At 43.9% G+C, this 16,732-nt stretch overlaps 1 protein-coding gene across 1 annotated transcript in view; it reads left to right on the top strand.

Annotated features, from left to right (window-relative positions):
* FBXL20 (F-box and leucine rich repeat protein 20) overlaps positions 1–16,732 on the top strand; it is a 658,452-nt gene that overhangs the window by 321,723 nt on the left and 319,997 nt on the right. The window contains exons 5-6 of the mRNA XM_086924342.1: positions 10,682–10,776; positions 11,682–11,750. Of these exons, the coding sequence (XP_086780468.1) occupies positions 10,682–10,776; positions 11,682–11,750 (164 nt within the window). The remainder of the gene's footprint in view (positions 1–10,681; positions 10,777–11,681; positions 11,751–16,732) is intronic.

The following is a 16,732-nucleotide window of genomic DNA, read 5'->3' as shown; positions in this document are numbered from 1 at the left end:
GTTCTCGTATTCCAAACAGAACTAAGCATGCAGGGAGTTGCAGGCTCCTACTTACAACCTTAAGATTTAAAGTACCAGCATGCTCAGTGGTGTTAGTAAAAAGTCTGGGCTCTCTGAAAATCACCCTTGTGACAGGGGATGTGAGAGCTACGCATTCAGAGCCCAGACCTCCTATGTGAAAGAACTGCCTTTTCTATATTACTTTGCCTGGTCTCCTTATGAGAACGGCCTGATCGCCATATCATATATGCCGGCAAGAAAGTGCTATGCACAGGGTCTAGTCCGCTTATAGCCGTGGTCTGGTAGCCCTAAACGCAAGGTCAGAGACACAGGGCTGCAGCGCTGAAAGCCGCCCCAAGTCTCTTCCACTCGCAACCCCCGCCCCCTTCCAAAGTGGTGATCACGGATCGATAATGGAAATGCTCACAAACCTGCAAAGTCGAAGATGGTGCCCTCCAAGTGAGTGCTGACGGCCGGATCGGACATCTTTCTCACCCTCTCTCGGTCCCAAGACAGAAACAAGGTTGCTGGCAGTCACCCACATGGCCTGCAGGACTGGGGGTAGCACTCACCTTGGGCATGTGCGGGGTATCGAAGAGCCGTAGCTTGCGGAAAGTCTTGTGCGGGGTTGTCCCTGGGCAGTCTGGGATAGGGGAGCTGGAGCCCTCGCGCTGCTCCCGTCGGTATCCGTTCCAGGGAGACCGGATCGGAGAGGTGGCGGGCCCTTCAGCCCGCAGCGGGGAAGGAGATGAACCGCGCATGAAGCAGATCGGGGAGCCGTCCATGAAGTACCGGCCGGGAGACTTGACGGGTGTAGAGATGGCGGTCAGGAAGTAGCCGTGGGGGGATTTGACGGGCGACGAGGATCCGCTGAAAATTATAACCGCTCCATATGGAAGTTAAAAACAAGTCGAAAAGCTCCAGACAACAGCGGACGTCATGGCACGGCGCGTTTTGTACGTTCAAACAGACTCTGGAATAAAACAGTCCTGGACAAGCTGTTTACTGTTCACGGGCGTGTATGGTTAGCATGCTATGCAAGCATAACGGAAGCGACTCGGGTACAATACGTAAAACTGCCGACCTCCATACACACTTTTAACAATATTACAGCCAGCTGTCGGAATGGCAAATATTTATTCTGGGAAACCACAAATAATACGCGGCGATTGCAGAAAAGGACTGAGACACAAGGAGCTATTCAGTGATGTGTGGCATACACGCTATGCCTTATTTCCAGGGCTCAAATCCTAAACAAGTGAGTACGAGGTTAAATACATCACAAGCATGCAGCACGAAGGTCAAAAGCGCCACAGCTTTACCCAAAGATTACAACAAAAACAAGGGCAACCAGATAGTAAACAGGAGCATTAAGGGATAGTTACTTCATGTCCTGTTCTCCAGGCAAAATGGCGGCCGCAAAGCTCCGCAAATTTCGGATTCGGGGGTGTGGCTTTAAAGTGGAAAGAACAGCACAAACACGCCCCCGAATCCGAAAGAGACGGAGCTTCTTTAGAGGGGCGCCTCTCTCCTCCAATGGCTGGCCTCCGTTTAGGAAGCCAGCCAATGGAGGAGAGACGAGGAGAGAGGCGGGTTCAAGCCCCCTTACTGAAAGTCATAAAATCTCCGACTTCCGGCTGGCAAGCCAGCCGTCGGTCCGAGACCTCAAAATTGATGGTTGTGGCGACATCACTACAGTAAATATTATAATGGGAGGATAACACTGCCTTTCAGTTACACTGATTCGATTTCGCTCACTAGAGTACCATGTTTTTGACAATATTACAAATTAACATTAAAGTTTCAGCCCTTGTTATATAACCTCTGGACTTTGAAGACCCATTCAATTATTTATGTAGTTGCCACTTGCGTCCTTCCAACACAATACTTCAAGTTCATAACGAAACCCAAAAACCACCCCATTCAGGAACTATATAAACCTCCTGCTGAAAATAAGAAGGGGCGCCGGACAGACAGCCATCAGAAGAGTCAGTGCTTCAAACCGGCAGGCCCTGGGTGCCTGTGCTGACTGCATGTGCTGGGGAGTCTTTCTGCAGCTGTTTACTTTCAATGAGAGAGCACAGGCACTTATCAATGTGAATGAGGTGTTCCAAGACACTCGGCAAGTCCCTCCATCTCCTCAGATTCGAACGTTGTCACCGTTACAGCTGTGGACGTCTCATGGAGCACACTGTGCACCAAGGTGTCTTCTCATTATATATACTGTCCCCTGTTTAAGGGCATGTAAACATAAAGATGTTGTTCATTCCAGTATCTGACGGTTTAGAGCTGGCCTTTCTTAAATAATGCATTGCGGTAGGCTACAGTGTTTGTATTTCAATAACGGTTGAGGCTCCTGACAAGGCTTCAAAGCGCGTTAGCAGACCACTAGCGCGCAGCACACGCGTGCCCGCTATAGTAGTAATCGCACCGGCTTGGCAGTGCGCTGTTTTCATTCGCAGAGGGCAACGCATAAGAGAAACGCAGACAACGCTCAAGATGTGAAACAGCGCTCTGGTAGACAGTCCGTGATCCAAATGTGTTACATCAAATGTACGCACCCCCTGCACTGACAGCTGTCCGTGTAGTGTAGTCGTTACTACAACTCCCCTTTGCAGATTCACTCCAACCAAGAGCACAGAGATGGCAATTGCATGAGTACCCAAGAATATCTGAACCAAATGTACACAAAGAAATTGCTCAGCTCAGGGTATATTTCAGACAACATAAACTTGCATTCACAACGGAAGTTAAGAGCCCCTAATGTCACCAAAGTGACTTGCAGAAAAGTAACTCCTGCAATAAACAAAACCAAATAATCTGGCACTGGCCAAGGCATTCCGGGAAAGCCGGCAGATACGATGCTGGCATTCATTTTGACTATGAAAAACAAGCGCGCCTGCAAAAGTGAAAGCGACCGCGTTAATTTGTAACATGATTCACAACAGATGGCACCCTGCACGCCGCTGCTCGACAGCTGGAGGCCGTGGGAGTGAACATTTACAAAAAAGGTGGGACATGCACCCGCCTTTGGCCAATTGCATGCTTTCATTTTTCAAAGCCACATGGAAAGGCCAATAGAATGTGTGGAAAATAGAAAGCCACATGCACAAGTTTAGCGAACGTCTGGAGTGATTCCAAGAGGCGCCCTCCTAGAGTGGTGCATGCGCCTGGCTCAAACTACAAATGGAACACCAGATATTTAAATGGTCCGCCAGCAGGCAGGATAATGGCCTGACCTGCCTGGTATATCCAGTAAGAGGTAGACTCTGTGTGTCCGGTAAAGGGTCAACAGCAAAATTAAAGTTGCCCTCTTTTAACACTTTGGATTCCTCCTAATTCTGAGTGATTCTACATTAGGGGCATATATGTTAAAGATAGTAAATCTACTGCTCTATTTGATCTCCTGACCTCATCCACTGTCCATGTAAAATCAAAAAAGAGGAGATCCGAGCACCCGGCTATTTAATTGTTTCTCTCTCCGTCTAATCGCAGAATGTGGTCTCTGAAATCTGCTCAGGAGCTTTCTGTTGAAGCCTTTGGTACAGGGCCCTGTGTCCATAAAGCACTGCAAGAATATTTTTCTCTGCTAAAGACTTTTACCTGTGGCGTTTCCCCAAATGTAATCTGCTCGGCAATACCTAATGTTCGTAAATTGTTGCACAGTAAATGCGCTTCTAAATCTTTGCTCTTTGTGCAGTATGCAGCCACCAACTTTTCGAGCCACACACTGTTCTCCTCATTTGGCTTCAGTAAATGGAGCTTCATTCAATTGACTACTGCTCTTTCGTAATTTTGAAAGATTAGCTAAACCCTTGAAGAATAGTAGGACTATAGTTTAGGTATCATCTGCATATGATGTTTTCGCAAATCCACCGCTTTGCACATCTGCTTCAGTAAATGGAGCTTCATTCAATTGACTACTGCTCTTTCGTAATTTTGAAAGATTAGCTAAACCCTTGAAGAATAGTAGGACTATAGTTTAGGTATCATCTGCATATGATGTTTTCGCAAATCCACCGCTTTGCACATCTGCTTCAGTAAATGGAGCTTCATTCAATTGACTACTGCTCTTTCGTAATTTTGAAAGATTAGCTAAACCCTTGAAGAACAGGAGGACCATAGTTTAGGTATCATCTGCATATGATGTTTTCGCAAATCCACCGCTTTGCACATCTGCCATAGGGGTTGAATAAATATTTTATAAGGTAGGACTCAATGTAATCCCCTGTGAGACCACACACCTCAACTTTGCTTTAGATTTAAATGGATTATGGATCATTGAATGTGAGTAATTAGACAGAAAAGACTTAATTCACTGCAATACCAGATCAGTGACCCCCAACAAATTGAGTATTTAATGGAGTGTATGGTCAGAGATTTGTCTAAGGTTGTGCTGGTCTAGTAGCACCAGAGCCACCGTACGTCCTCTGTTCAACTTCTAATATATTATATGTCACTACTAACAAAGCCACTTCAGTCCCAGGAAGCTGACTGCATCCTTCCGAAGTTACATCTGTTTATCCTGAATGTTAAAGAGAATGTCCAAATGATCAGTCTAAAGGAGAAGATAGCGGGCTGTGAAAGTGCCATGTTTAAAATTAGCCTTAGCTGTAACTTTACAATGTCTGGTCTTTTAATTTATAGACCCCCTGGGCCCTCAGGTCTGTTTAGAGAAGATCTATTGAGCAAAATTGGACAATTGGCTAGTAAGGCGGCAAACTTTACCATATTGGGGGATCTCAACCTTCACCTTGAGAATGGGGGGGGGGGGGGAGGTTGAGATCGCCAGTTTTTTGGCGGACTTCGAAGCCTTCCAGTTGTCGCAACATGTTCTTGAGGGCACATGTGGCTGGTCACTAGCTAGACCCCATTTTTTTCCAATTTCTGTTTAAAAACATTCCCCCCGGTTCCTCAGGCTTGAACGGATTATTCATTGGTTATATTCTCTCTGCAGCTGCAGAGTAGAGTAGATATGTTCCGTCCAGCTTTAGTGAATAAACGGCCTTGGCATAAGTTGAATTGTGATGTGTTAGCTACCTGGCTAGTGGAGCATAGACCCTAACTTCCTGCAGATATTGAGGGGGCGAATTTGTGTTTTCAAGATTAGCTGATGACCCGGTTCGATAGCTGTATTCCGGCCAAACTGGGTGGAAAAGGACGCGGGCCGTCCAACCCATGGTTCAGTGACTCGCTATCTCGGGCAAAGTAGGTTGCAAGCAGCTAGAGCGTGCTTGGGCCGTTCCTATGAGGCCTCTGTTAAATTAGAATATCGTGCGGCGGTTAAGGAATATCATAAGCTCATTCGGAGAGCTCGGGCAGAGTTTGTAGCCAATAAGATTCTAGCAAGTTCCAACCCCGCAAAGACCTTTTTTCCCCTTCTCAAAAATATGAAGAGCCTCTAGTGCCTCTCCTATAGCCTCCAATCGCCTATGTGAGGTATTAGCTCAGCACTTTGTGAACAAAGTTCAGCAGATTTATCGTGGCCTCCCTAAGGCGGCAATTCCTATTGAGAAAGTGGTGCCTGGAGGGTTGGACATTATGGAGGGCAATTGTTTATCATCCCTTTCTTTGTTGACGCCATCGGAATTTGAGATTTTGTGTCATAAAATCAAGTCAGGATCCCCAGCTGACCCCATGTCATCTGCCCACTTTCGCCCGTTTCCATTCATCGATCGCTCCGTGGGTCTAGAATTGGCCAATTTGTCTTTGAGGTTAGCCTCTGTTCCCAGGGCGTGGAAACGCGCTAAAGTCATTCCTGTGATAAAAAAACCTTCTCTTGATCCGGAAGATCCTGGCAATTATCGCCCTATTTCCAAGCTGCCTTTTTTGGCTAAACTGGTGGTAGCGCTTGTGAACTCTATTCTATCCAAATTTATTGAAAAGCATAACATCTTGGATTCATCCCAAGGAGGATCTGTTGGCCATCTCAGATTGGATGATGGCAAACTGTTTACCGTTAAATGCCAGCAAATCTGAGATTTTACTGTTTGGGAAGGATCAGGAGCTATGGTCTGAGCAGTGGTGGCCAGACCCCCTCAAACCCACCCCGTTGCCCAAGGAGGCTGTGAAGAACCTGGGGTTGTGGTTTGATAAAGGATTAACGTTTGAGAAGCAGACAAAAACTGTTGCCGCTGCCTGTTTTGGGCTTTTGGGAGGGTTGAGACCCTTGCTTAGTTTTTTCCCCTTCTAGAGTGTGTCAGACAATTGTGTAGGCGTCCTTTCTCTCCAGGCTTTATTATGGTAACTCGCTATACTTAGGCGCCAACAAAGCCAGTATTAAATGACTACAGAGGGTACAGAATGCACCGGCGCGTCTCTTGGTGGCCTTACCTAGATCTTGCTCGGTGGCGCATGTGCTTCCCAAGCTTCATTGGCTGCCCATTGAAAAGCGCGTCCAGTTTAAGGTATTGTGCATTTCTCATAAAATTTTGATGCATCAAGCCCCTTCTGGGCTATCTTACCAGTTGATGCCCTATGTGCCTAGGCACGCATTGAGATCTGCCAACCTTGCGCTTGTTTGTGTTCCTCGAGTTCGGAGAGCGAGGGCAGGGGGCCGCTCGTTTCGCCTTCTAGCGGCTAAAACTCTGGAACTCTCTCCCGGTCACATCAGAGGCATTTACAATTTCTTGGTGTTCCGTAAAACCATAAAAACTTGGTTGTTCCCATTAACTGATGTTTAATCACTGGGTTTGTCTCTCTTGCTTCTGCTTTTGGTGTCTGGTTGCGCTGGGACGCCTCGTTGCTGAGGCAGCCATGCGCATTACAAGTCTTAAATAAATAAGAAATTATGATGTTGGTGATAACTGGGTCAGATACAGAAAAATACCTTCTAACCTGTGACCCCCTCAATGTGTATGCTCATGGTTTAGATGTATTATCCCATTGTGTTAAGATCATCCATTAAAGCTTTGGTCTCGAAAATATCATATCTCTTGGCAGGGAATAAAAACCTCAAGTATAATGAAATGCATGTTTTTGTGTTTCCTTAGAAGCAGGTATGTACAGACATACAAACAACAACAAAAATCAACAGTTGTAAAAGCTTTGCATTTGCCAATGTATTTTTTAAATCTATTAGTGCTGTAATTTGAAAGCCAAGATGGAGATTGTTTTCATTAAATCATTTTTATTTTATCAACACTTAAAAAAACTCAAAGCAAAGTAAGTGAGAAGAAGCCAGAGAAAATTATGAAAACTCAACATAACCACCAATAATATACTCAAGCCCAATAGCATAACATCATTATAATGCAAAACTGAAAACAGGATGTAGACAACTATTTTAAGAGAATGCACCGCTAAAAAAGGTGTGGGGCAAGGACATAAAAGCATAACCATAATTGGACAACTTGCAGATACTTTCATAGCCCTTAGGTAGCAGAAGGGTGGTAAGGCAGACCTCTGACGGAGACCGAGAGTAGGAATAACAGCCTGAACAAGTTGATATTGAGTGGTGGTAATATAGAAGTGCAATCAATTAACACATTATCAGACAGTCTGGTCTTAAAGACTTTTACATTTTTAAAAAAAAATCTTTATTTAAAACTTGCTCATCACAGAAGAACTTACATCATCGCATATCAAATCATAGCGTACATACATGACATTTGAATGACAAAGAGCGGGGCTCCAAGCTTTTACTGCCCTTCGGTAATATCTAACCTCGCCACCGCCCCCCCCTCGCCCTTAAGCAGGACTGTCCCATACATACAAGGTCTCATCCGAACCCCCTGTAAGTCTGCCTGGTCCCAAAATCTTTTTCCACTTCTTCGAACAGCACTTGCTCTGGAGACAGTTTTTTTTCTGCTCTCATACACCAGGCTAGGTCAGTTTCCCAGTCCTGGAGTCTGGGGGGGTTAATGGAACCCCAGGCCCTTGCTATATTCCTTTTAGCCACCCCAGCTGCCAGTGTCAGCCATAAAAGTGGATATTTAGGATACACCTCCTCTCTGGAGACCATCAATAAAAGCCACTTTGCATCCATGGGGATCTCTAGATTCAGCACCCTGCCATTGCTCGCGTGACCTCGATCCAGTATTTTTGGATCTCTGGGCACCCCTCGAGAATATGAAAGAAGGTGCCCTCAACCCCACATCCCCTCAGCATAAAGACGTGGCTGACCGCCAGATTTTAGCTAACCTGGTTCTGGAATAGTATGGAGGACCAGGAGCTGAAGCAGGCGGAACCTAGACTTGATCGCCTCCTTCCTCTGGCGCGGTATGGTCTCCTGCCAGTCCTTCTCCTCCAGACCCAGGAGGCCCCCCGCCCATGCCCGTAACGGGTCTGGCAAGTTATTAACCAGTTTAATAAATCGTGGAGATTGCCTTATCTGGGATGTGCTCACAAAGCAAACTATCCTCTAAGGGAGAAGCCTCAAGCAGATTTTTCCCTCGTATATGCAGCGCCGTTCCATGCCCCAGCAGGAGATAGTTATACCTTTCCGCGTAACTCAAATTCTTGGCTCAGAAGATTGAATGTAATGTAGGCCTGATCACGCCAGTTGTCCCACAGATGTTCTATCCCCACCCTGTATATCCCCGCAGTCCTCCCACCTTTGAGATAGTCACTATACCAAAAGGGTGTCATATTTGTGAGTCACCCTATCCATCCTAGATACCATGTGCCCCCCTCCATGCCCTGATTACTACTTGTGTGTGCTGCGGCAGCCCCTTTTCTCATTTCCTTTGGTCTCTACATCTCCTCTGAGTGCCTTGTAGCTCCCAGGTCCCATAACCTGTCTGTCCATTCTGTGCTGGCCCCGTCTATCCGCTTAGACCCATTAATTTATTACCGGCAATTGAGTCGCCCAATAATATTTGGTTATGTCTGGTATCGCCAAGTTGCCTTCATAGATCCCCCGCTGTAGCTTTGTAGGCGCTATGCGTGGCGCTCCTCTCTGCCACAGCAACATGTGCACCTCTCCCTCAACGTGTTGGAAGAAATCCCTGGGAACTGGATACAGTGTTTTCTGGAGCACATATATTAAACCACAGTAGCGTCATTATTTGCTGTCCTCCCTTTCCGGGACAATGGAAGAGCACCCCAGTTCTTGACTTCTTGTTCAGGCGCTCCAGCCGTAGCTGGATAATGTTATCGAAGAATTCTTGGGGGTCTCTAGTTATATGAATCCCAAGATATTTGAAACTGTACTTGCATACTGGTACCTGACATGCCCTGGAGGGTCTCGCATCACTTTCTGTAAGTGGGCAGACCAAGGATTTTGAGCAATTAAGATTATAAACATGTATAGCTACCAAAAATCTCAAATATGTGTGTACCCTCCCTATAGAGGAGATCAGATTAGTCAAATACAGCACTATGTCGTCCTTATACAGTGATATACGTTCCTGCCATTCACCCATGCCGCTCACACCCCTTATCCATGGGTCTTGTCTGATCCAAACGACAAGAGGCTCAAGGGATAGAGCAAAAATCAAGGGGTATAAGGGAGGAGTTAAGACTTTTAAAGCATGAAGCCTCGTTTCTCAGGGAAGGATTCAGCCGTAGCTTCAGATTCTTCCTTTACATACTGCATCTCCACTTTGGCCATGGGAACCCTCTCTTTTAATGCAATCTATTCATTGTTTACTTCAGAGCCCTCTCCCGTTTCAGGAAGCCAGAGATAGGATTTTCCTTACCCAAGTCATGTCCACCTAAGATTGAGGATGAAAATGAAAGTAATTGGCATGGGGAATCTTGAATTAGACTTTCTTTGTAGGAATCTTCTTACTTTGCAGTTTGCCCATTTCTTACACCCCATTACATGTTTTCCACCTTTTTCTCTCTCCTTTATCTTCTGGTTATCCGATTGTAAATCAGTCGAGATAGAGACTAAGCCTGCTGGGTGTACTCAACACGGTGAGCACATGGCAGTCACTCTTCAGTGGTTGAGGTGGGGAAGAAACTGGAAATCTCTTCCCTCAATGTGAGAGCATCTTGTGAAATCTCCAAGGTGTACAGTCACTCTCCTAGTCCATAGGATCTGATGACGGTCTGACCAATTTCTGACCATTATCCTATTTTGGAACATGACCTCTCGCTATTTTATTATTTCAGATACTTATTTCCTTGTCCCTTACCCAAAATCTTCCCCAGTGCAAGATTAATTATGCTTTACTAGTATCTTGTGTGACTGTTAAAACTCGCTAGAGAAGTACAGTGTCAAAGCTTTGTACTTGCTTATATTATGGACCGAACAAGTTTTGGGGTGCTACATGTGACTAACATCAAAATTACCATTTGTGTTTGAGCTTAGATTTCAGGGGCTTCAGTGTCTTTAGTGTTCGAGTGTGTTTCTAATATAACCACATTTTCTCAATTTTGCCTATTCAGCTGCTATTTAAATCTCATTTTCTTTGCTTCTTTGGAGTGTCTCTTTAAAAATGGCTCCCTGTCTTTTACAGGCACAACCTATCCTATAGTGTTCTAGAATGTAATATAGAATACATGATATGACTTCATGCAGAATTCATAAACAACCTATTCTTTGATTCTAGTGATTTTTTTTTTAACTGTTTTGCAGATTGCGTTCACACATTACATTTGGCGGTTTGCTTCCCTGGGCTGTTGGGGTATTGCTGGGAAATCAATGCATGTGTGCTTGTTGGAATGAATTTGAAATGGTGTCTGGTGGTAACAACTTTGGCATCTTTACTAGACTCTGTTCTTCTCTGCACAGGGCCGCGTGGTGGAGAACATCTCGAAGCGCTGCGGTGGCTTTCTAAGGAAGCTGAGCCTGCGCGGCTGCCTTGGGGTCGGAGACAATGCACTGAGGTAGATCTGCACTCTCAGATATATGGCACACATGGGTATCAAGTGACTTGGGACTAGGTCTATATTGTTAAGAGACAGAGTACTACAAAGATGGTTTTGTGTAAGAATGATGTTTTCTCCGCTAAGCCTTGAAACTTCCTCTAGTTAGGACTGAAAAATATTCACCTGTACTCTGGTTAGAGTACACAAATGATTATGGCCCCAGAACATTTCCTGATTTCTGAAACATTCTAGGCTGCCGGCTAAAATGTACTGCGGGCCACTATAATGGATTGCTGTCTCTCCTATTATGATAGTCACAACTAGGGTTTAGAGAAAGGGGTCAAGCTCTGTTTTTGAAGAGATCCGAGGTGTGCGAGAGGCCTGTAGATAAAAGCTGTTATTTATGTGCTTCAGTTGTGCAGTCATGTTGTACTGTCACAGTCTTTCACTTTTAGTTGTAATGAGTTTAGTTCTTTCAGTTTCTCAGTGCATGAATATTTTGATCAGTTTGTTGTAAAAAAATGAATTCCATGTAACCCGCATCAGTGTTACTCTGTTTCGGTTAATCAAAATAAGTTACAATGTTTTGAGTTTTATTTGGTCCTTCCTGATTGGCTGGTTGCTTATTACTAAGTGCACAAGTGGGATTCCTGCTCTTGAGCACTGGATGTAGTTGAGGATTGCAGGGGATTTTGGTACCTCCCACTTGAGAAGTAGAAATGTCTCTGGATGTCCTTGAGCATGAGAGTTTTTAGTTCACATTTGCCACTTTTTGAAAGAAACCTTGTCCATGTCCTGGTTCTGTGTTTTTAACACAAGAAGTGAAATCTGGGTCTTTGTGTGTAGTGAGATGCAGAGAGTGGGTAAATGTTCTGTGGTTCTGCTTTGAACAGCCTACTCTTGATTTTTTTCCTCTCTTTAAGGACCTTCGCACAGAACTGCAGGAATATTGAGCTGTTGAACCTGAATGGCTGCACCAAAATCACAGATGCGTAAGTTACCCTACTCCTTTCAGAGCTGGTAATGAATTGTAGGTGGTGGGAAGATTATATGCAGTAAACATTTGGACATGTGGGAGGCACTCATACCAAGGTTTCCCTGAGTTTGGAGGTGTGCCGTTTACCATGGACTCCAGAGCCTCTGTAGTCTGTGTGAAGTCATGGTTCTGCAATACCATGATGTCCTGGGGAGTCAGCCTCATCTATACCAAGACTCTGTCCCAAACTATCTGAGACGCATAGTATGTACCACATTTGTGGTTTAGCGGCCCAAGATCTCTAAATATCTATGTGGCTTATTTTTCTGAGTAAATCTTCCTATGTGCCACAGGCTTTTAAATCCACTTATAATCGCTTGGAATGTTTCACTGTTTGGAGACATGAAATATCTGCCTGATACAAGGGCTCTCTTTGTTTTTTGCTATGATTTATCTGTACGCAGAAGACTACAGAACTCTCAAGTTTACCAGCTCTATTTGGAGCAAGGATTCCAAAAACAACACAGTGAGAGGAAAGAGAATCCACTAGATCACTGAACGTCTGATTTTGTCTTCACAAGAGATCAGATGAAAGATGTCCTAAAGAGTACTTTCTTGCCTGAACTGGCAGTGGTTGGAATCTACTCATGCTGGGGATGAAGACATTGGAGAGGCTGGAACCTGAAGCCCGTAGATCATTAGATGGTTTGGTGATTGATAAAGGTGCATGTTTGGTGATCCAAGGGTTCCTGGGTGTGTTGTGTGGCGATTTAGATTTTGAATGCATTTTCCCGATTCATGCCCTTATATAGGTACAATTCACTTTGCCCTTAAATAGACAGAGAAATCCACTCCTTATTTAGGCGTAGCCCATGCAGCCCAAATACAGGCATGGCTACTTCCATCCGTTCATCTACATCACAACGATTTCTTGGAAAACCAGACTCTTAAGCTGAAGGGACTTCCCCAAGCCTGGATATTGATTTCTCCAAGAAACTCATTATTATGCATCAACTATTCCTTTGGGGTTCATCCATGATGTTCATATGCCCGACTTTACGGCAGAGCTGGCATTCCTAAACACCGTCACGGTATTAATATACCTTTACTTGCTATGGCAAAGCACGGTGTGGTTCGGTGCAGTTCGACTACCTACTTGCACGACGCAGCTCGCTATAGAAAGTGCCGAAAGAAGCCAACTCTCCAGCTGACGCACTGATCAGAAGCTGTCCTCCTCTGCCGAGAAATCCAGCTCCTGTGTTTGACTCCCCTTCCGGGGTGTTAGGAAATCGAGTCCGTGAAAGAGATACCAACCTCTCTCATTCTAAGGTATGGAGCTGATTAAAACCTAGAGAAACCTTTGGCAATTCTTGGCAAAAACTAAACCTATGCTGAAGACCACACCTACTACTTCCCTCGTACTAGACCTAGGTTAGGTACATTGGGGTAGGAGTATTTTAAAAGCACCAGTTGAGTATTTTAGCCTGTTATTTATGTATGTATTTTTATGTCATAGCACCAGACAATGCTATTACAGTATTATTTTATACTACTGTTTACGCTGTACACATTATACTTTGCATTCTGTCTAACAATTGTAGCAGTTCACCTCTCTTGCATGAGAAAGAAGACTGTTCAATAAACCCCTTTTATTGAAACACCCGTCTCTCTATTTTTTCTGCAACTCTGTAGAAACGAAGCATGAACGATTGACTGGGGTAAAATAGTTATCTGTTGTTTCCACGATTCTGAAGATATGTTTTATTCTTGGGAAACAAAATTGTCATGTTTATACGGTTGTCAGAAACTAATCCCTTCTTGTGTATTCGAGAAAGTTTCTAGTGACCTCTAAGCTAGCTGGCACTCACAATTAAGTTTAGTATATTCGAAAGAGACATACTGACCTCAGTCCTATGTCATCTCTATAGGGTATATTATTCCAATGTGCAAAGCCTATTGGGAATATAGGAACCACACTACAGGTGGATTGTATGGTGGGACCAGGTTTTGAATCAAGTGGGACTTTTGTTCCAGTAGACTATGCAAATGTTGTAATGACTGTGAAATGTGACCGTTGAAGAGCATGAAGCCAGCGGAGTGTTAGAAAGCAAGTTCCATTGTGGTGTTGTCAGAGTTTAAGGTAAAATTTATACGCACAAATTTGAAGTCTTTGTAGCTTGTATGAAGTTTTATGGGAGCTTCCGGTTTGCCGCTATCCTCCTATTAGGATTCTTCTGAATTCCATACAAGCACCAGCAGTACTTAAAGGTTAAAACTGCCCAAACAACTGTCTAGATTAAGATATTTGCTGGTCGAAGGCAACCTGCCTTGTCCATGAAGCAAGCATTGGTGTAGCCAATGTGTCTTGCCTTTTGGACTTTATAAGTATTAAGCCATGCAGCACATTATCCTGGGTACAAAGCCAGTAGGTCTTGGCAACCCGAGAGCTATTGGCGTTGTCTGTGTCAATGTCTTTTGCCCTTTCCAAATATGTCAAAGTTATATTAAACAGCGCACGTCTTGAGCCTCAGCACAAGTTGGGCCAAATTCAAAGACTACAGCATCATAAGGGGGGAAGCCTGTTCTTCGAGGCATGGTAGACAATTTTAAGTGCATTTCATCAAACACACCACATGGATGAATTGTTCTAAATAACAGCATGAAAAGGGCAAACAGTAACTAACATCTGTTGTCGGAAGAAAATACAGAAATACAGGGGCGGCTGAGCGAGTTAAAAAATGTCCCTCCCAATCAGCAACTGTGATTAATTGGCCTCTCCAATTATCTTTTGGCACTGTGCTAAACTAAAGACTTGACAGCAATGGAGGGGCTTATGGGAAGCCATAGTGAGCTGGAGGGGGCAAATAATCGATACACGCTTGGAGCCACTTCGAGCCCAGACTCTGGCAAAGTGCGTCAGTTCGTCAATTCCATCCTGGGTTTGGCTTCTTGTTAACAAGATCGGTTTCTGTAATCTGTAGTACATAAGGGACCAGGAGATGCCACAAAGCTAGTGATTCACGCTCAGCATTTCGTCTTTTAGAACCCCAACCAGAAGAATTTACTTATACCAAATGAACACATTGTTTTCATACTTTAGAAATCGTATATGCATTCTGGCCTGGGCTAGTGGTACTTCTGTAGAGTTTCAGTTAATGCACAGAGGGAGGGAAAACGCTGTTGGCATTACTAACCACTAAACCACTTGCTATTCTTGCCACCTTCCTGTTGCCATGGTTGGAAGACAAAGAACAATGACGTTTTGCAGCATGAGATGGCCGCTATTGTCATGGACGTTGCCACTTTATAAAGTAGCCAGTTCAGTTCAGTTCATGAAGCTTTATTCGGTTCATAAAGAATAATGACCATAAAAGCACAACAACATGCAACAGAATAAAAATACAGGCAATGATAAAAAAATCATACTTTTCCTAAAAGTCATGGATTTACAAATAAAACATATGTCGGGGCAGTCCAAATTGTACAACAAACACATTGCATCCTCCACATTAAAAACACCATACTTAAAAAATATTGGTTTTAAAAAGGATATCCTAACGTTCTTGAACAGGGTGCAAATGAGCATAAAGTGCATTGTGCTTTGTTTCGAATGCCCATCGCAGGTGCAGGGGCCAACCGGATGCTTTTTTGGATGTGGGAAGGCCACCAGTACATGAGCAGTTCCAACTCTGTCTAGTCAGTACAAATCTATGCACTGGTCTAGTTACCACGCTCAGGTAATTCTGGAATCCCTCAGTAACAATATATTTATTATAAGCATTAACAGTAACAAGAGAGTTACTCACAGCAGAGCGTTTGTGGGCTCTGTAAGACTTAAGAGTTTTTCATGTCCTGTTTGGCGAGACCTCTAGGGGGACAGTGATCTTGCAACAAATTAATACAAAAGATACTTTTGTAAAAATCTATAACATATTTAAGCCATGGTATCTGCAAACAATTGTCTAATCCAAGGCAGTCCCTAATTACAAGTTGATTGAACTCAGTCTCTTCCTTGAGCCAAATGGCTCGGTAAAGCAACAGAGGCCTAAGTAAAGCAAGTTCGCTCAGGTAAGAGACCCCAACCTCTTTGTGAATCAACTCTGTTGGGGCAGATTTAGGGAGGCACAATAATTTCTGAAGGAAGTTATTTTCTTCTATCTGCAAACGTTCAATATTGCAGTAACCCCAGAGCCCCGCCCCATAAAGGGCAATGGATACACTACGTGCCTTGTAGATTTCCATCATATCCTTGATTCGCCTATCCCCCAGCTTAGACGCGAATTTAAAAATGCCATAAGAACTTTTGCTCATTTTAGTTCGAACATTCGTTAGTTCTTGCCCCCAGCTGCCATCACTAGTGAAAGTTACCCCCAGGTAGCAGAAACTATTCACATGCTGTACTTTATCCCCATCTATAAAAAAGGAATGGCTTTTACCCGCATTTGTTCCACAGGTCATTGTATGGGTTTTATTCTTATTGATCAGCAGTCTCCTGCTCCCAATAAATTCGGTGAACTTGTCCATCAGACGCTGCAGACCAACAGGTGTCCGTGACAGGAGCACCGCGTCGTCTACATACAGCAGAACTGGGACACTGTCCCCGGCAACCTGGGGAGCATCAGCCTTGACAGTATTCAGGGCGGCTTCAACCCCATTAACAACAAGCATTTGCAATGCAATAGGTCTCGCATTAGGAAAGTTTGAGCTATTGGTATTATAAATGACAAATTTTTTATTTGTGTTGGTTTTAAAAATGCAGAAATTAATAGCTTTGTCATTTACAATGCCAATAGTTATAAATTTTGCAAATGTGACACCTATAGCATTTGTAATGCAATATGTGTTGTATTTACGTGACTTACATGTATTGATATAACAAACAACAATGGTTTTTATTTTTTTTAAATAATTAATACTTGATTAAAAGTTATTGTAATTTATGGCAATAGCTTAAACTTTTGTAAATAACTTATGAAGATTATGTTCAGTGTTTTTTAT

The sequence above is a fragment of the Lissotriton vulgaris genome, chromosome 5 (assembly GCF_964263255.1).
Source record: "Lissotriton vulgaris chromosome 5, aLisVul1.2, whole genome shotgun sequence".
Lineage (NCBI taxonomy): Eukaryota > Metazoa > Chordata > Amphibia > Caudata > Salamandridae > Lissotriton > Lissotriton vulgaris.
This window is presented reverse-complemented; position numbering and strand designations above follow the sequence as displayed.